At 43.0% G+C, this 21,356-nt stretch overlaps 1 protein-coding gene across 1 annotated transcript; it reads left to right on the plus strand.

Annotated features, from left to right (window-relative positions):
- Positions 1-6,055: 6,055 nt before the first annotated feature.
- ift57 (intraflagellar transport 57 homolog (Chlamydomonas)) lies at positions 6,056-20,726 on the plus strand. Its single transcript, XM_034183517.1, has 11 exons — positions 6,056-6,467; positions 9,117-9,291; positions 11,832-11,950; positions 16,925-17,015; positions 17,151-17,222; positions 17,814-17,936; positions 18,066-18,137; positions 18,371-18,502; positions 18,584-18,646; positions 20,167-20,233; positions 20,308-20,726. Exons 1-11 carry the CDS (start codon positions 6,334-6,336, stop codon positions 20,487-20,489), a joined length of 1,230 nt encoding a protein of 409 aa, XP_034039408.1. The 5' UTR covers positions 6,056-6,333; the 3' UTR covers positions 20,490-20,726.
- The last annotated feature ends 630 nt before the right edge of the window (positions 20,727-21,356 follow it).

Consider the following 21,356-nt stretch of genomic DNA (forward strand, 5'->3'; position numbering starts at 1 on the left):
CACCACTATATAAGCCGGACTGCAACTCCACCTCCCCGCCGAGATATCAACTACCGAAGAGGTAATTTTCTCTGCAGACTCGAAACGTTGAGTAATAATCTGAACTTCTTTTGCAGCCGTTATCTTGTGGTGTTTGTCCTTATCTGTGGGATTGGCGTTTGGTGTGATCAGCGACGGCTTCGCCTCACACCCCAAACCAGATAAGTGGTTAAACAGGAGCTGCACGAGTGTGTGATTGGAGGTGGAGGTGCTCCCTCCTAACTGAGTGCAGACTGTGGATTACTGAGTGTGCGACTTCACACTCATCCATCCTGTCTTGTTTTCTGCCAACAGTACCAGGGTCGACAGCCGAAGACAGAGGCCACCTGGGGACTCGGGACTTGGCGGCTCCGGTGTTCTTCAGGCCGTTGGTGGTGGAAGCCGTGTGGGACGCGGCTCATCTCTCGTCGGGGGTCTTCTATCTTCGAGCCTGCCCACACGTCACCTGGTGTTAATTGACTATATATATTTTGTGTGTTTAGTTGTGTGTTGTCACAACATTAAATTGTTACTTATTGGCTTATTCATTGTCCGTTCCTTTGCGCCCCCTGTTGTGGGTCCGTGCTACGACACCTTCCCAACAGAAAAGGGTGGAAAAGAAAGGATGATGTCACTATTGCTAGACTGAGAATTGGTCATACTTTCTTGAACAGTATTCTCTTCCACCTACGGAAAGCACCGGGATGGACTATATGTTTAGAATGTCCACAGCAAGAGACAGCGCAGCATGTCTTCATGTATTGTAAAAAGGCAAGAGCTTCTCTCAGAATTCTGAAGAATAGTATTTTAGACATTGGGTCAAGTGGGTGGGGGAAGTGTTGTTTTTTTAAATACTTGGAAAAGAAGAAGAAGAAGGACCGCGGGTGGTCAGGAGCAGGGAGTTGGACCTGATATGTCAGGATATGAGGGTGAGGAGATGGAAGGTAGTGGGAGTTCTGAACCATGGATTGCAGGCAGGCCAGTCTAGTACCCGCACAGTTTTACTACGAAGCCACGCTGTTGTAACACGTGCAGAATGTGGCTTGGCATTGTCTTGCTGAAATAAGCAGGGACGTCCCTGAAAAAGACGTTTCTTGGATGGCAGCATGTGTTGCTCCAAAACCTGGATGTACCTTTCAGCACTGATGGTGCCTGCAACAACACTATATTTTCCATTATTTTCTTCCAGATTATTTTCCCATTATTTTCCTCCAGAAGTTTACATTCATGTTTGGGTTCAGTCCTGAGAGAGAATGGGGACTGTAGTTGTTGGGAGATGACTGGGGCTCTTTTGTCTATAGGGGACTAAACAGAAAAAGAATCAAACACATCAACCAGGTGATGATGACAGATGAGTGTAAGCAGGTTGTCAAAGAAAGAAATAGAGCTTTTTCAATGTTTGAAAAGGACACATAACTTTCAAAACCTGATTGACTATAAGAAATCCCTGGTGAGGAAAACTGTTAAGAATGCTAAAGAGGAGTATTAGAGGATGTTCTGTAATTCGATCGGCCGAACGACCCCAGTGGAAAGAATATAGGGAATGATCAAGAAAATGAAGGGGAATGGAGGAGTGTATGGGTACCCAGTGCTGGTGGATGGCCAGACTATAATTACTGACAGTAGAGAGAAGGCAGAAGTTATTGCAAGAACGCTAGTCAAAGTACATAGTACAGATCATTTAAACCAGGAAGAAAAAAGGAGTAGAGAAGAAACTGTTAGAGCTTATCAGTTTGAGTGTGGAGATGAAGGTGGGGAAAATGATGCTCTCAATGTGGACTTCTCAAGGGCCGAGCTCAGTAGAGCTCTAAGGAAATTAGGAAACACTGCACCAGGAAAGGATGGAATTTGCTACACTGTGTTGGAAACTTGGCTGGTGAAGGAAGGGATGTGGTGTTAAGCCTGTATGATAAAATTTGGGAGGTAGGAGTGATTCCGGTTGAGTGCGAAAAGGCTGTTATTATTCCTTTTAAAAAGCCCGGTAAAGATCCTACACAGCCGTGTAATTATAGGCCAACTGCACTGATTTCTCATATGGGGAAAACCGTGGAGAAAATGATAACTGACACACTGACATACTGGACTGAAAAAAACAGTAAAGTGGAGAGTTACCAAAGCGGGTTCAGAAAAGTCAGAGGGACAATGGATCCGCTTCTTCGTTTAGAGGATGACATTAGAAAGGCACAAGTTAACAGAGAATCTGTGGTGGCTCTTCCTTGACACTGAAAAATTGTATGACATGTTGTGGAAGGATGGCCTTCTAATTACATTAAACCAGTTGGGCATTAAGGGGCAAATGTTTCAGTGGGTGAAGGCATTTGTGTCTGATAGCTCAATAACAGTGAAGGTAAATGAGATCTTGAGTGACTGCTATCAAGTAGACAACGGTACTCCACAGGGGAGTATTATCAGTCCATTATTATTTTCTATTATGGTTAACGGAATGTTCATGGACGTTCAAAGCTATGCTAGTGTGGTGCTGTTTGGAAAAGGGGGAGAAATGTAGGTTACATTATGAATACGATGCAAGAAGCCATAAATACAGTCCAAGAGTGGGCTCTGAAATTGGGATTCAGGATATCAGAGGATAAAAGAAAATTTGTACTTTTTACTAAGAAATGAACAGTCATTGGCTCTTTTGTTTGTTTGTTTCTGTATTTCTGGCATGTTTCGCATCTGCTTATCATGTTGTCAATGTCTTTGTTAAGCCCAGGCCAGAACACTGTCTCTCTTGCCCTTCTTTTACATTTTTCGACACCTAGGTGTCCTTCATGTATTCTCTGCAGTAACTCTTGTCTGAGCGTACTTAGAATGACTATTCTGTTTTGCTTTAACAACAGTCCATCAACTACACCTCTGACATGGTACAACTGTGGACAGGATCCTGCAGCCCATCCATTCCGCATGTTCTCCATCACGCGCTTTAGCTCTGGGTCTCTCGCTGTCTCATCAATGATCTGCCAGGTCTTGGTGTCGGACACAGGAAGCACTGCAGACACCGTGTTGACGTGCACCTGGACATCTTCTTTGGTCGTGTTCGCACAACCCTTGACAGGAGCTCTGGACAATGCATCAGCAAGAATGAGGTGTTTGCCAGGTGTGTAGATGAGTTTGATGTCATACCTCTGCATTTTCATCATCATGCGCTGTATCCTTGGTGACATTTCATTCAGGTTCTTTTTCATTATTGCAACGAGTGGACAATGGTCAGTCTCTACAGTGAAGGTGGATAGGCCATATATGTAGCTGTGAAACTTCTCAAGGCCAAACACTAATCCGAGACACTCTTTCTCAATTTGTGCGTATCTGCACTCAGTCTCTGTCATAGACCTAGATGCATATGCTACAGGTTTCCAGTGCTCACCTTCAGCTTGTAGTAGTACTGCACCGATTCCATCTTTCTAAGCATCTGTAGACACCTTGATTCTCTTGGTTGGATCGAAGAAGGTCAGCACAGGTGTGGCAGTGAGTGCATCTTTGAGCTTTTGCCACTCGCACTCATGGTTGACTGTCCAGTCGAAGGTGTTGTCTTTGTGGAGCAGTTCACGCAGGTAAGTTGTCTTTGCTGAGAGGTTGGGTATGAATTTCCCGATGAAGTTTACCATTCCCATGATGCGTAGGATACCTGGTTTGTCTGTGGGTTTTGGCATGTTCAGTATGGCGTTGATCTTTTCTTCAGCTGGCTGTATGCCCTGAGCTGAGAGCTTGTCTCCCAGTAACACGATCTCTTGAGCAGCGAACTGGCATTTGTTTTTGTTGAGCTTTAATCCATTCTTCTGTATTCACTCCAGGACATTGGTCAGTCTTTGATTATGCTGCTGGATTGTGGACCCCCATATGATTATGTCATCCACATAGGCTCTTACTATGTGGATGACATAGGCTCTTCGATTATATGTTCCATTGCCCTATGAAAGATTTCAGAAGCGGATATAATTCCAAAGGGCAGCCTCTGAAAGCAATATCGTCCAAAGGCTGTATTGAATGTACACATCTTGGTACTGCTCTCATCCATCCTAAGTTGGCAAAAACCTTGTGACGCATCAAGTTTGGAGAAGTATCTGGCGCCTGCCATCTCACTGGTGATTTCCTCTCGGTTGGGTATTTGATAGTGTTCACGCTTGATGTTTTCATTGAGGTCTTTTGGATCCACGCATATCCTCAACTCTCCATTCTTTTTCTTCACGCAGACCATGGAATTGACTCACTCTGTTGGTTCCTCAATCTTCTTTATCACACCAAGCACCATCATCCGCTCCAGTTCTTTCTTCAAGCTGTCTCTGAGTGCCAGTGGAACTCTTCTTGCGGCATGAATGACTGGCTGTGCGTTGTCTTTCAGATGAATTTTGTACGTGCATGGCAGCACACCAAAACCTCTGAAGACGTCAGAGAAGTTCTGCACAATCGCGTCAGCAGAGTCAGGTAAGTCAGTCATGCTGGTGTTGATCCGATACACTCTTTTCACGAGTTCCAGACTTTCACAGGCTTTGTCCCCAGCAGTGAATCGAGTCCTTCAGGAACAACTGAGAAGAGTATGTGATGCACTTTATCCTTGACTGTGACTTTCAGCTTGCATGTGCCTAAGCACTTGATGCTCTGTCCATTGTAGTCTTTCAGTGCAAGTGTTTTCTTCTGTATTTTTGGTTTTTCTCTCATTGCCTTCACATCTGACATACTGATTAAGTTTGCTTTTGCGCCAGTGTCTAGCTTCAGTGTAACTATAGTCCCATTAATTTGCAGTGGTGCTATCCATTTGTCTTCTTTGACAGCGTTTATCTGTGCGTTTGGTTCTTCTTCACAGTTCACCATGCCAACAAAGAATGTGTCACCTAAATCCGGATCTTCCACGATATTCCGATCTTCCTTTCTGTTTCTCTTTTCTTTTTGAAAAACACTGTTTGGCGAAGTGATTCTTGCCCTGGCAGTTGCTGCATTGTTTACCGAAGGCAGGACATTCTCTTGGCTTATGCAGTGTGCCGCACCGTTTGCACTGGAACTGCCCCGTTTCCTGTCCGCTACAATTTCCTTGACGAGCGTTGTGTAGCTTGGACACGGCACCAACATCTGCTGTTTCTCTCACATTCACGTTGCTAATTGCTGCTTCACTAAACGTCCGTACGTGCTTTTTGCTAAGTTCGCTAGCTTGGCCAATCTTCATTGCTTCGTCTAGCTTCAGTTCAGTCTCTCTTAGCAGTCTTTCCCTAAAATTCTTATCTTCGATGCCAAACATGATCTGATCCCTTATCATTGAGTCTTTGAGAGTGCTGAAATTACATGACTGTGCCTTTATCTTGAGGTCTGTGACAAAGCTATCAAAACTTTCTCCTGGCTGTTGCAGCCTCGAACGGAATACATATCTCTCATATGTCTCGTTTTTCTTAGGAGAACAATGAGCTTCGAACTTGGTTAGCATAGTGTCCAACTTTAAGCGGTCTTCTCCCTCCTCATAAACGACAGTATTGTATACTTCAATGGCTTGTGGCCCAGCTATAGTTAGCAGTAAAGCTACTTTTCTGGTGTCTGGTTTCGATTCTAGCCCCATTGCTTCGATGTAGAATCGAAACTGCTGCTGAAAATGCAATTACTGTCGACATTCCCGGTCAACTTCAGGTGCTCCGGTGGTTTCAACTCCATCATCATTGAATTTCTTGGCGTTGCAGTCAACTTTTCGAAACGTAGCCTCACTTAGTTTACTTTGTTCACTCCTGGTACCATGTGGTGTTCTTCATTTTGTAAATAAAAGAACTTTAGTACTTGTATTTTATTAATCATGGAGCATACTTTACATGCGTCTTCACTGAATCATGTCTGTGATAAATCTGCCCTGTGTACAATAGTGATCATTCATTAATAAGGAACGCTACTGACACCTTGTGGTAGGAAGTAGAATTACAACTATCATTACAGGTATAGGCCTACTGCCTTTTTATTTATTTTTTTTATTTGGGGGACGTTAGCCTCCTGACCAGCACTCCAGTCCAGTTGGTGGCGGTAATGCTCCATATAAGCTGGTTGCCAACCGCCATTAAACACAAAGAAGAAGAAGAAGGAAAAAGAAGAAAGCAGAAAACGTAGAAGACATTATTTTGTTTGCTCTCCGTTTGCTGTTTGTTTCTTTAAATGTAAACTTTTAGTTTCTGCTGTGGTATCGCATCATTCTATTACGTATATAGAATGATATAGCTTTGGAGCATGGGTTTGCCAGCAGTGAAGGTTAGGTTAGCTACTTAGCCATCTAGCAATCGCTCCTTTGTTGCCTGACAACCGATGGAAACCGAAAACAAAGCGAGAAACTAAAACTAGCGAACAAACACGATGGCTGACGAAGAAAGCCGAGGTCCGGGAGCAGCTTTCCAGGTGTTCGTGTTGATGGAATCTCTGCTGGAAAAACTCAAGATCCTGGGATACGAGAAGGTTCTGGACAAACACAACATGAAGAATCTGTCCCGGTAACAACGTAAACCCACCTGTGATTCCAAAACAACACTAAAAAGCAATATATATATATATATATATATATATATATATATATATATAGTGTGTGTGTTGTAGAGTTTGGTAAATTGTGATGGTATTTGTTTTAGAGCCCGACCGATATATCGGCCGGCTGATATTATCAGCCGATATAAGCCCTTTTCAAAGTACTCACTATCGGCCGAAATTTTGCCAATAGAACGCTGATAATTTCTCATAAACAGAACAGTTACTGAAATAATGTTTGTCAGCAATGTAAAATATCCTTGCACCGTTTGTCCAGTAGATGGAGCTCTGACTCCATTCAACTGAGAGCTGCATCACCAGCCCCCATAGTTCGCTGTCACACTGCACTGATCGGCTGACAAAAGCATACAAGTAAGTTTATAAGGATCTTTATCCTTATCCTGAACCTATAAGTTGCAACAACAAGAGGTACAAGATCAGATGTATTTTACAACTCTTCTTAAGGATATGTATTTGCTAATTTCACAAAGGTTTAATTCTTTATTGCATTTTTTGAACTTGAAAATTCTTCTGTTAATCAATATGAGGACAAAGCTTCAGCTTTTAGCTCATACCTTTTTTGTTAAGGGTCCAAAAAAGAACACTTTATTAATTTAAAAAAATAATCATATCGGCTGATTTATCGGCTATCAGCTAATCAGCCGATTTATTGATTATCTACATTTTTTCATCCAAATATCATTATTGGCATCTGCCTCAAAAAATCCATATCGGTCGGGCTCTAATTTGTTTAAAAACTGTAACACAATACAGAATATATGATCACTGAAATAATTGGCAACCGCACGCACACACACACACACATCTTCAACTGCTTACTCCAATTAAGAGTCGGGGGGCTGGAGCCAGAAGCTACTAATTGCCTGAACTATAGGAACCGGTGTCGCTCGACAGGAGTGACGATTGACCCGGTGGCCCATAGTCGCAGTTTGCTATTCGTCTGCTGTCTCTCTGTGGTTGGTGTGAGTGTTGGGCTCAGCACTCCCCTCACACCGGGCGAGTCACAGCTCCGTCTGGCCACACCGACAAACAGTCTCAGAAAGAAACTCCTCTCAGCAGAAGTCCGGCACTCTTTCTTCTGTTTTTTTTTGGTCAGACTTGGAGACTGAGTGTTTCGCTTTTCAATTTTTGCCTTTTTTGGGAACACACAATGCTTCACAAACATGGTAACTGCAAAAAACAAACAAACAGTAAAACACAGTGACTGCGAGGCGTGCATGTTAAACCTCCAGCTGAAATGAAAGAGGAATAAAAACAAATTCACGCGAGGACTCAGTCCACCAATCTTAAAAAAAAAAAAAACCTTAAAATGGTTACATTTTACAAGTTGGGGGGGGGGGAACAGAAAGCTTCATCCCATCGCCATTTCAGCAAAATGTCAAGACAAATTGTATTATCATTCCAGTTCTTACAATTAGGGCCTGCTGTTGGATCCTATTCCAGGATTCATGGGGCATGAGGTGGGGTTCACCCTGGACAGGACACCAGTCTGTCACAGGGCCACATATAGACAAACAAACACATTCACACCCACACACACACCGATGGACAACTTAAAAATTCCAGTTCACCTGACCTGGATGTCTTTGGCTGAGGGAGGAAGCAGGCACACCTGGAGAGAAACCACACAAATACAGTCGGGGAGAACACACAAACTCCACACAGAAAGGCCGCAGGTGGGAATAGATTCCATCACCTACTTGCTGTGAGGCAACAGTGCTAAGCACTCAGCCACTGTGCTGCCCAGTTGGCAACCAGTTTTAGAATAATCATTAAATCATTTGTGAGACAAAAATTAAGAAAATGTTTTGTCAATTTTGAGGCAGGCATCACAGTTGTCTGAATTTTTTTTAGCACTTTCTCAACAAAATATTCCTGACTTTTTTCAAATGTCTGCTTGGCTGCCAAAATAAGGCTTAAAATTTGACCTAAAACACAGGAGCTCCAACAGTGGGCCCCAGACCACTGGCTGACTTTTATGATTTTTCAGGATGTCTCATTCTCATGTCTGAGGATTTCCTGTTTTTCTTGATTTTTGTTTTTAATGACTACGGCTACTTTTTCAGCTGCTCCCATGAGGGGACCCTTCAGCAGATTATCTGTCTCCATATTACTCTGTCCTTTGCATCATCCTCTGTCACACCAAACACCTGCGTATCCGCCCTCAAAACATCTACAAACCTCCTCTTTGGCCTCCCTCCTCTCCTCCTGCCTCGTTGCTCCATCCTCCTCATTCTTCAGGGGTGGCAGCTAACAATTATTTTCATCATGCGTTAATCTATAGATTATTTTCTGTATTAGTCGGACCATTCGATGAGGACTTCAGATGTCTTGTACCGCCAGACAGCTGTGAAGCAGTTAGTAAAATAAAACTATAAAATATCCACATTTAAGAAGCAGTTAGTAAAATAAAACTATAAAATATCCACATTTAAGAAGCTGCAACCAACAGCTGTTTAAATTAAACAAGTCATGTGGTTTTTAAGTTGTTTTTCTGGCACGTTATGTGAAGCTTTAGCGGTAGTTCTTCTGGATGTTTATTTGAACTGAAGCATGAGGTTAATGTTGGTCTTCTTTATTCCTGTCCTCCCATTCAGGCATTACTTTGTCTCCAGTCCTTATTTGGCATCCAACCCTGGAGAACAGTTCTTCATGTTCACCATCCTTGCAGCGTGGCTCATCAATGTGGCAGGAAGACCGTTCACAGAGCCTCAGGAGCATGACGAACCCAACGCCATAGTGTCCGATATCCTGGCAGAGCTCCGGGCCTTTGTGAGTGATGCTAACTCCATCAGTTGATGTGTTGGATGGATGAGGCAAAAGTTTTAATTTATAATCTTCTGCATACAGAAAATAAATTTTCTCTATCATGTACAGGTAAAATCGACCCAGAATGCATTGCACGTCAACATCCAGTGTTTATTTTTATCTGATTTTTATAGCGATCAACATGTCTGTCTATCTGTCTGTCTTTGCTTGTTAGTGTGACTCTCAAGAATCAGTTGACCAATTTCTTTCATATTTAGCATAAGGTTGTACTTGGGTGATCACCCCAACACCAGTCTATTATAGTGACCTTAAGATCAATTTCAAGGTCACAGTGAGATATTCAAAATATTGTCATTGCCACCCTTGTTAGTGAGATTTCTCAAGAACCAGTTGGCCAAATTAATTCATATTTATTCATATTTTTTCCCAGTTAGCTGAATTTCTGGTCCCATTCACACAGTGAATAGTTTAACACACATCTCTGTGTTATTTCTACATGTCTATGAAAAAGCTGCACAAGTTTGTCCGATTTTGGAAGAGTGTGACCATGAAGACTTGGAAAGGAAGAATAGGGCAGGTTAGCGACCACAACTGGACAACTGTGCTGTGGACATGGAACTTTGAAGTAGTAAGCAGCACTGTTAAAGTTTCTCTTTAAGGTAAATCTAAGTTTAGGTCACCTGACACCATGGGGGCATTTCTTGAACTTGGACAACCGTATTTGTTTGGGTAATCAGCTCTTCTCAAGTCTGCTGATGAGGCCTGCCCACTTGAGGTTGTGATTGATTAAAATTTCATACATACCAGGAAGAGAGATCTTTTGAAGGATGGTGTTGTTCATTATGCACTGCCAAAATTTATATTATATAACACCTGGATAGATCCTTGTCATTTGATTGGAGACACACACACACACACAAAACATCCGCTCCGCTGTAAGCTGTCTGGAGGCATGAGGAGCTGTTAGGATGAAAAACTGATGTGATTTTTTTTTTTTTCACTGGACTGAGGAACTACACAGTCTTTTTTTTTTCTTTTTTTTTTGGAAGTACACAAAGTCAATCCACAGCATCACCAGACTACATCATCGCAATTTTGGACTTCCATTTAAAGATCATGTTGACTTTAGCAGCAGTGGGCAGCAAAATGTAAGTCCCTTTTCTGTTGTTTATAAATTAATAAAATATCAAATGACAAGGATCTATTTTATAATTAATGTTTTTACATTCTTTCAATGAAACGAATATTTCAGGAGGTGAAAGCTGGAACATACCATTCGACTCAAACATTTATCATTTGTATAATGTGTGTGTGTGTGTGTGTGTGTATGTATGTATGTATATATATATATATATATATATATATATATATATATATATATATATATGTGTGTGTGTGTATATATTCATTCTTTGTTTTGTTTTTTTTTTCTTCGTAAAAATTGGGATTTACTTTTTTGTAATTTCCTGTAACTTGACCATTTTTATCCCCCGGTATTTCATACAGTGGGACATTGCGATCAGCCTGTCCGTTTTTGCTTGTTAGCGTGATATCTCAAGAACCGTTTGACCAATTCCAATCCAATCCACTTTATTTATATAGCACATTTAAACAACAGAACAGTTTCCAAAGTGCTGCACATAAAAATGATTATACAACTATACAAAACAATAAACCCACTCAGATACTAATAAATAAATAAACATAAAAACAATAAATAAATAAAACACTAGGCCAAAGACAACAGAGGACCATACAACTCATGCAGAGCTAAAAGCCAGAGAATAAAAGTGGGTCTTCAGACGAGACTTAAAACACTCCATTGTGGGGGCTGTTCGAACGTGGAGAGACAGAGCGTTCCAGAGTCTGGGCCCAGCCACAGAGAAGGCCCTGTCCCCCCTGGTCTTAAGTCTCGTCCTAGGCACCACAAGCTGGAGCTGGCCCTCAGACCTCAGAGCACGCGCTGGGGAGTAAATTTGGAGGAGGTCTACAATATATTGTGGGGCCAGTCCATTTAAAACTTTAAAAACAAATAATAAAATTTTAAAATCAATTCTAAAATTAACAGGGAGCCAGTGCAAAGACGCAAGAATGGGGATATTGTACAAATCTGCAGAATGTGTCAGCCAAAGCTTCATCTTGACAAGAGTACCCCCACGCTTCCCTCGACGTCTCTTCTTTCGTTTGACAGGTAAGATGCCGGTGCGCGACAGGTACACAGGAACATTAGCCAGCAGAGGGGAAAAATAAGTTTCACTATTACGATATACCTCCACCGAATCCACCGCAGATTTCATTTTCAAAAGCTCATAGCGGTTATAGCTCAGCAGAGAGTCAATGGACCTTGTCATCAAACACAGTATGATTAAAAAACATACAGCTATCACCAGTACAAGAATTTCACTCATATTTAGCATAAAGGTGTACTTGGGTGATATTTGAAGATGGTCTGAAAATGCCATGAAAAACTGCTGGTTCTTGTTTAATAAAGTGAATAATCAGTTTGTGTCCTAATCTGATTGTTTGGTTTTTGGGTCTGTCAGGGTGTTAAGGTGGACTTTCCTCCTTCCAAACTTATGTCTGGATCAGGTGAGTATGTCTGCTTTGTGTTGGACCGATTGGCCGATCAAGCTCTGAGGAGGCGGGGCTTTAATCTTAAAAGGTACTTAATTAGTTTCTTTTCTCTGGCACCCCCCCCCCCCCCCCCCCCACACACACACACACACCTACACCTATTAAGTTATTATTCAGATGTGATTATTAGGTTTTATTGATGGTGTTGTCTGCTGCAGCAAGATTGAGTTGAAAATCAGAAATTTTGATGATCTCAAAGTGCGGTTTTCTGGTTTTAATTTGAGGGCATTTACATTAAAAAATCTGATGAACAGTGTACAGATTGGAGAATCTTTCTATGGTATTCCACTTTTTTTTTAAAGGACTGTAGCTGCCATATTTTCCAGAGTTATGTCGCACCTTTTTTTTCTGTATTATCAGTTCTTTAATTTTGGATTCTTGCACATTGTTGTGTACTTCTTATTATTGGCATTTGTTATTTTATTATTATTAGAGTTTATTTTGTTGAGTGTTTTAATTCCTGGAAAGTCCTATATTAAATATTCATTATTATTTTTATTATTCTGTGCTAGTCACAGTTTGTTCATCACGAACACCATGTTCGAGCACAAGGGTGTCCATAAGTGCACATGGCACCAGGACACCCTGTCTCGGACACTCGAGTGAAGAGAGGGGCAGAGCTGTCGACCGATCACCGCCTGGTGGTGAGTTGGATCCTCTGGGAGGGGAGGAAGCCAGTCAGACCTGGCAGGCCCAAACGTATCGTGAGGGTCTGCTGGGAACGACTGGCGGAACCCTCTGTCAGCAAGGTCTTCAACTCCCACCTCCGGGAGAGCTTCTCCCAGATCCCAGGGGAGGTTGGAGACATGGAGTCCGAGTGGACCATGTTCTCCACCTCCACTGTCAATGCGGCCGCTCGTAACTGTGGTCGCAAGGTCTCTGGTGCATGTCGCGGCGGCAATCCCCGAACCCGGTGGTGGACACCGGAAGTAAGGGATGCCGTCAAGCTGAAGAAGGAGTCCTACTTATCTTTGTTGGTAGGTGGGAGCCCAGAGGCAGCTGACAGGTACTGGCAGGCCAAGCATGCCGCAGCCCGTGCGGTCGCAGAGGCAAAAACTCGGGTCTGGGAGGAGTTTGGGGAGGCCATGGAGGAGGACTATCGGTCGGCCTCGAAGAGATTCTGGCAAACCGTCCGACGCCTCAGGAGGCGGAAGCAGCTCTCCACCAGCACTGTTTATGGTGCGGGTGGGGAGCTGTTGACCCTGACTGGGGATGTTGTCAGGCGGTGGAAGGAGTACTTCGAGGATCTCCTCAATCCCATCGTCACGTCTTCCGAAGAGGAAGCAGAGACTGGGGACTCAGAGGCGGACTCATCCATTACCCGGACCAAAGTCACTGAGGTGGTTCGAAAGCTCCTCGGTGGCAAGGCTCCTGGGGGTGGATGAAATCCGCCCTGAGTACCTTAAGTCTCTGGATGTTGTGGGACTGTCTTGGTTGACACGCCTCTGCAACATCGCGTGGCGATCGGGGACAGTGCCTCTGGATTGGCAGACCGGGGTGGTGGTCCCTCTGTTTAAGAAGGGGGCCCGGAGGGTGTGTTCCAACTATAGGGGGATCACACTCCTCAGCCTCCCCGGTAAGGTCTATTCCAGAGTACTGGAGAGGAGAATTCGACCAATGGTCAAACCTGGAATTCAGGAGGAGCAGTGTGGTTTTCGTCCTGGTCGCGGCACACTGGACCAGCTCTACACGCTCCATCGGGTGCTCGAGGGTTCATGGGAGTTCGCCCAGCCAGTCCACATGTGTTTTGTGGATCTGGAGAAGGCGTTCGACCGTGTCTCTCGAGGCTTCGGGAGTACGGGTTGCTAAGGGCTATCCGGTCCCTGTATGACCGCAGCAGGAGCTTGGTTCGCATTGCCGGTAGTAAGTCAAACCTGTTTCCAGTGCACGTTGGCCTCCGCCAGGGCTGCCCTTTGTCACCGGTTCTGTTCATTATTTTTATGGACAGAATTTCTAGGCGCAGCCAGGGTGTAGAGGGAGTCTGGTTTGGGAACCACAGAATCTCGTCTCTGCTGTTTGCGGACGATGGGGTTCTGTTGGCTTCGTCAAATCAGGACCTTCAGCGTGCACTGGGGCGGTTTGCAGCTGAGTGTGAAGCGTCCGTGATGAAAATCAGCACCTCCAAATCCGAGGCCATGGTTCTCGACCGGAAAAAGGTGCTTTGCCCTCTTCAGGTCGGTGGAGTGTCCTTGCCTCAAGTGGAGGAGTTTAAGTATCTCGGGCTCTTGTTCACGAGTGAGGGACGGATTGAGCGTGAGATCGATAGACGGATCGGTGCAGCATCTGCAGTGATGCGGTCGCTGTATCAGACCATCGTGGTGAAGAGAGAGCTGAGTAGGGGGGCAAAGCTCTCGATTTACCGATCGATCTACGTTCCGATCCTCACCTATGGTCATGAGGTTTGACTCATGACCGAAAGAATGAGATCGCGAGTACCAGCAGGCGAGGTGAGTTTCCTCCGCAGGGTGGCTGGGCACTCCCTTAGAGATAGGGTGAGGAGCTCGGTCACTCGGGAGGAGCTCGGAGTCGAGCCGCTGCTCCTCCACATCAAAAGGAGTCAGTTGAGGTGGCTCGGGCATCTTTTCCGGATGCCCAAAGGACGCCTCGCTGGAGAGGTGTTCCGGGCACGTCCCATTGGGAGGAGGCCCCGGGAAGACCCAGGACACGCTGGAGGGACTACATCTCTCGGCTGGCTTGGGAACGCTTTGGGGTTCCCCCGGAGGAGCTGGGGGAAGTGTGTGTGGATCGGGAGGTCTGGGCGGCTTTGCTTGAGCTGCTGCCCCCGCGACCCGACTCCGGATAAAGCGGAAGAAAATGGATGGATGGATTTTTATTACTGAATGTGAGTTTTAGGTGTATAAGTCGCAGGACCTCACAAACTAGATTAAAAAAAAATGACTTATACTCCTGTAAGCTTTGTGTTATCTGTTTCTCTCTCTCTGCTTTTCCAGTTTTCAAACTCACTGATGATTTATATCTTGTGGTAAAATCTCCGTATTTACTATGAACTCATCTCCTGGTTGTTAACTTGGGTGGAGACACGCACATACCACTCTCCTGCATGGTGTTCTTGTTTTGGCCCACTGTTAAATAGGCAGTTAACCCCCCAAAATGTGAATCAGCTGCTAATCGTGAATTATCTGCAAACCGTTAATTGCAAAATGTGAATACTGAAAAAATATTGACTAAAACATGAATGCAGGTCTCACAAAATGTGATCGCGGGTCTCATAAAACATGAATATCATTCATGATATATTCATGTATATATTTTCAGTTTACAGTTTAAGTAGTTCATTTTACAGATCAATTACTGCAGGAAATCTTGATCGCAAACCCTATCACCGCAAAAATGTTTTTTATTATAATTATTATTTTTTTTATTGGGGGGGGGGGGGGGGGTCAGTACAGCCAGTGAGGTGGGGAGGTGATCCAAGCAGCACTCGCTTCTGGTGTCAAGCACCCGGTGCCCCTGGGTGTGTCCCGCTCCTGGGACAGTGTCAGGTGAGGAGTTTGACTGGGTCAAGGGCAGAAACCACCCCCTCCAGTAAACAGCTTAATCTTCAGAGAAACATTGTAGAAAAACAAAATGCAAAAATTGAATTTTAGTGAATTTTATTGCCCATTTTCTGACTTATTTTAATGATTAAAAAAAAAATCACTAAAATTAATTTTTTGCACATTTTTCCAAACTGAGTGCTATAGTATAGCCAGCAGGACCCCACTGATGTGTGCAGAAACTTTTCTATTACACCTTATAACAATGATGCTATTGAAAATTTAAACCTTGCAAAATTAAACAATGCAAAATTCTCCAAAGTTTTTCACAGTGCCATTTTTCCAAATTGAGTGTTGTAGTGTAACCAGCAGGAGACCAATGAGAGGTTCATTGAATTTGGTGATACCACACCTGAATTTATTGAATATTTTTCTGGTGTCTTGTTTTTGCACTTTGTAGACGGTCCCTACACTTCCTTTTCTCTACTTTCTGCTCATTCAGATCAATCTTATTTTTCTAGCTCAGAGGATGGTTTATTTGGATAAAATAAGGTTGTAGCTTGTTGTCTACCTTCCTGAGGTTAGAAACTAGTGTTGTTTGTTTTTCTACAACATTTTTCTTAAGATTATTGAGCTGTTTACCGGAGGCGAAGGTTTCCTCTGTGAGTTTGATGCCTTCATTCCCGTTTGACAGGTGGACCGTCCCAGTCAAACTCCTCACCTGACAGAGTAGGACACGCTGAGTGGGGACGCTAGAAGCGAGAGCTGCTCAGATCACCTCCCCATCTCACCAGCTGTAGTGACACCCCGCCCCACCAAAAAAAAAGAATAATTTTTGAAGTGATAGGGTTAGTGATCAAGATTTCCTGCAGTAGTTGCACTACACTGAGCCAATAACATGTTACCTCTTTGTGATCATACACAAGTTTTTGAAATGAGACCTTATTTGAAAATTTTATTTACAGACTTGTAACAGAAGCATCAAATTAACATTTGATACCAAAGATTTCCCACTTTGTCTTTTGTTTTCTGCACAGTTCAGTACTTGATGACATGTTCAATACACACTCCTCTTCTTTAGATTACAAAACTGGTAACATTTTATTGGCCCACCCTGTACTTAATCTGAAAAAAAATATATATATATCATGAATGATATTCTCGTTTTGCGAGACCCACGTTCACGTTTTGGGAGATATTTTTCAGTATTCATGTTTTGCAGTTAACTGTTTGTGGATAATTGATGATTTGCAGCTGATTCATGTTTTGGGGAGGTAACACAGGCTTCATCTGTAATTCACCATCATATTTGCTTTTAACTCTGTTCTTGTCTGCGCTGTGTGGCTTGTTAAAAAACAAACAAAAAAAACTTCTTGTCCAAATACATATGGTGGTTGAGACCGAGGATAGTTGTTTATTTTCTCATCCTTGGTGGGAGGTTTTAGCTTGTTGATTGATGTTGGTTTCTGTATCCTCACATCGTGTCCTTCGTTGATTTTGCCCAGGCCAAACTATCCGACAGAAACCACAGAAGAAGAATCTGTAATGGAGGATGACACAGATCTCACATTGGGCAACGTGGAGGACGAGATTACCGTAAATCAGGAGCCTCTTTACTTTTCTGTCTCATTGTTTAAATATTTAAGTTCAGTCAGTTGTTTCTGCTTCAGTGTAAACATTAATTCACTTTCTGGCTGAGTGTGTTTTAACTGTTTTTGTCTTTAAATTTAGGAGGAGGTTGATGTGGAGGAGGAGGAGAATGTAATAGACCTGGAGGCTCTAAAGTTACGGAGCTCTCACGCTGTGAGTTTACCTGAACATCCGTATCCGCCTAAAAACAAAATGCCTAAATTAAGGGTTTTCAGGTCATTACTCTAATGCTCGATTTTTGATAGTTGGACCGTTTTAGTCCTTCTGGCTTTTGTTGTTAGTTTTGTGTGGTGGAGCTGGACCCGTGCGTGTTCCTAGACCCGACCTTACGGGACGTGACAAGGTTTCAAACTGAGTTAGCAGGAATGATGAAATGCCAGTTTGGTTACGTTTCCTGCGCAAATGTTCACACAGACGGAGTTAACGTTTGAACCTATGACCTAACGTGTTGAGCTTCTTCACAAACATAGCGGTGACACGGGATAGCTAGTCTAGCTAGCTGACTAACGGCAATCGTTATTGTTGTCTGTCATGTTTAAGTGCATTATGTGATGAGTTTGAGGACAGTTTCATTATATTTAATGTAAGCAGCACAGGATGAAAGTGACACTAATCCAAGTTCGCAGGTGAAGTGAACGCAGCACAATGTTGAACGTCTGATCTTTTTCTGTCGAGGGAGATGTGGCAGAAGTGTCTCAGGTGAACTGAACATGAAACTGATCCTGTTCCTGGTCCTACTGACAGGAAGTGGAGCCGTCCTCCAAACCGGATGCCATTCTGGAGTCGACTGTAGATGCGTCGGAGTGGTACCTGGAGCTGGAGCGAGTCCTGCCGCAGCTCAAAGTCACCATCAGGATGGACAATAAGGTACACAATCAGCCAGCTTCAATTCTGGACCAGATCCAGGATCAGTTTCAGCTGCTTGTGAAATAGACTACTTCCCAGCATGCTCTCTCTCAGTGTTCAATGACTTTCAGTCTGACTGTTGGTCTGCAGGACTGGAGGACTCATTTGGACCAGATGCATCAGCACAGAGACGGGATCTCATCGTCGCTCTCGGAGGCCAAGGTGTGTGATCGCAGTCTTTCTGGCTCCACCTACTGGACACACTGACTGAGTCAGTCCGCCCACTCAGTCCCACAAATAACCTTCTGCCACCTGGTAACCGGTTCATGCAAGAAAGCAAAAAAAAAAAAAAAAAAGAAAGAAACAGAATCTTTAAAATATATAATAGTCTTTGCAACAACAGAGAGTTTTATTTTGAAAAGATTTTGTGACAGCATCTCTGGACGCATCTGCAGGGTTGCCTGGACAAACTGCAGGAGGACATCGGAAAGACTTTGGAGAAGGTCAGCAGCAGAGAGAAATATCTCAACAACCAGCTGGAGCCGCTGATCCAAGACTACCGCAGTGCTCATGCCAGACTCAGTGAGGTACAGCAGCCAGTTGCACATTCAGACCATGGCTTTGAAAGCCTGAATCAAAAACCTGATACCTGACATGTTCTCCGCTAGGCCAAAGAGCGCTACAGGGAAGCCAGTGGAGGGGTGACTGAGAGAACCAGAGTCCTGGCAGAGGTCAGTGAACGCATCACACCGCTGATGTCATGTGTATCAGCTGATCTGTCCAAGGAAACCTTGAGAACCTTCTCACATGTCATTTATGACACATTAGTGACCGAAGACAGATGCTGTCGCCACCAGTTGGCTAAAACATGTAATGCATGAAAGAATCTAATGTGAATAAAATGTCATACCACAATTAAAAATCATCAAATGTAAGTTTTTTTTTTTTTTTTTTATGTATACATCTTAGTTGCAGGTTTGTTACATCCATCTGACATATGTGTGATTGCCAGCATTTGCGATCACAACTTTCACAAAACTTAATGTCACAATTAAATTGGTCAAAAAAGAAGAATGTCTTCACCTTTGGTGTTGATCAGGAAACAAATACAGAGTATCTCTTTGTGGCATGAAAGTAGGGGCCTTGCAGACAGGAAGACACTGGGGAAGGTTGTGAGGGCAGCAGAGATTATTGGAGACAAGCTGCCAACTATTGGTGAACTGGCAGAACAGCGATGCTTGCCCAGGGCAAGAAGGATAATCAGGGACACTTCACATCCCTTTTAGACGATACCGTAGCCTGAGGTACAAAACATGCAGATTCAGGGACAACTTTTACCCAACCACCATAAAGCCCCTTTCACACCTGGCCAACGTAGTATTGCGTAATGCAGCAGTACCAACTATGCTGCGCTTATGCAGCCCTACGTGGCAGTACGCTAAGGGATGCAAAGGGGTCTGCGAAATGGACGCAAAAAAAAAAAAACATGTTTAATTTTTTCGTGGATATTCGGTGTAGAGCACTGGACACTATGCTACTGTACACCATGCCTACACAATTGTACACTACCCTACGCCAGTCCAGCAAAAAATCATTTTAGGTTTTTTTTTTTTTTTTTTTTATCAGTACGTCCCTGCATTGCTAGATTTTATTCATCCCATTGAAATTTGCTGGCAGTGAAGCTTCAAAACCACAGAAGAAGAAGCAGGCCAAGCTTCCCCTGCACGCAACATTTTTTTCATGATGCAGCCATTCCAGTGTACTTGATACGCAGCACATTGCAACTCCACGCAGGCCTGGTGTGAAAGGAGCTTAAGACAGTTAAATACGAATCGATAGAACTGTGCAATATAGAATGTCGAATACACTGTAGCATCTGGTAGAAACTTTATCCTTGTTGCATCTTCATATGTGCAATATGCCATGCTCTTTATTTATTTATTTTGTGTTGTGTATATACAGCTACAGAGGCAGTTATTGATAGTTTTTTTTTTCTTCAAACATTATTATACAAATGATGAATGTTTATGAGTTCATTGGAACAAATATTTCATGAGGAGAAAGATGGAACATTTCATCTTTCACCTCATGAAATATTCGTTCCTTGAAAGAATGAAAAAAAAAAAAACTTTCATTATTTGTATACTATCACACAGCTTGGACTTTTGTTCTGTGTTTTTATCTATTCGTGTAGTGTATCAATTTTTCATTCTGCGACGGCATCTGTGATTTTTTTTTTTTTTTTTTTAAGATCAGTGAGAATCTGGAGAAGGTGAAGCAGGAGATGGAGGAAAAAGGGCAAAGCATGTCTGATGGAGGTGAGCAAACCGCCTGCCGTTACAGGCAAAGCCACCACTCAAGTGAACTGAGGTGTTTGTGTTTGGGCGCTCAGGTCCGGTGGTGAGGATCAAGCAGACGTTGACCAGGTTAAAGCAGGAGATCGTTCAGATGGATGTCTGGACGGCCTTCATCCAGCACAGACTGCTGCGATTTAAGCTCAACCAGAAGTCCGACATGGCACGGGACATGTTCGCCACAGACGTCCCCGAGCTCGCCACCTCGCATCTCGTTTAGCTGCATCTCGATGGCTGCGGCCCGATCCGACCCGACCCTGCAGGGTTTTCATTCCAGCTTGAGTTACAGTTTCTTTGCTCTTCACAAACATTATAATTGCAGCAGCTTTTCATCTGTAATTGTTCTGATTTCAGCTCAGTTTTGCAACTTCATCCTTTTTGGCATCATCACATTTAATAAAGCTCAAGTTTCTGTTTAATCTCAAACCTATAAAATGTCTAAATTAAAAACAAAATACAAATACATTTCTATAGGGTTTTTCCATCTGATGCAGACACTCAAAATGCTTTACAGTGACCCCAAACACACACACACAAAACTACACAAAAGCAACTTTGGGAAAACTACAGTTAAAAAAAAAAAAAATCCATTTTGAGTAAAATGACTGTGATTTTTTGTAATTTTTTTAAACAAAAAAATTAATAAAAGCTTTCTCTCAGTTCTGGATTATTTTCACAAAATTATCGCTGCAGGTCTCCAGAATGTAAACTTTATTTTTAACTAAATTTTCATCAAACTGCAGCTTCACTGATAATAAATTGTCAAAACAAAACTACTTATGTGTATTTGTGGAAAATATCATATTTTCAGAGATCTCTTGGGATTTTTGAGGAAGTATTTCTTTCCCAGCTGAGGCAAGCTTGTTCACACAGAAAATTGTGACATTTTCTCTTTACAGTAAGGTAACAAGGTTTAAAAAATCCACGTTTTTATGGTGAAAAGTTCCTTTATTGTTTATTCATAAATAACAAAAGCATTTCTGTTGTTGCTTCTCCAAAATGAGGTTTTTGTGTCAGTATGCGTCAAGTCATGAAAAGCAGCTTAATTTAAATACAAATCAAAGGAGATTGAAACAAGATGAGTCAA

This window comes from Thalassophryne amazonica, chromosome 12, assembly GCF_902500255.1.
Source record: "Thalassophryne amazonica chromosome 12, fThaAma1.1, whole genome shotgun sequence".
In the NCBI taxonomy this organism is placed as follows: domain Eukaryota; kingdom Metazoa; phylum Chordata; class Actinopteri; order Batrachoidiformes; family Batrachoididae; genus Thalassophryne; species Thalassophryne amazonica.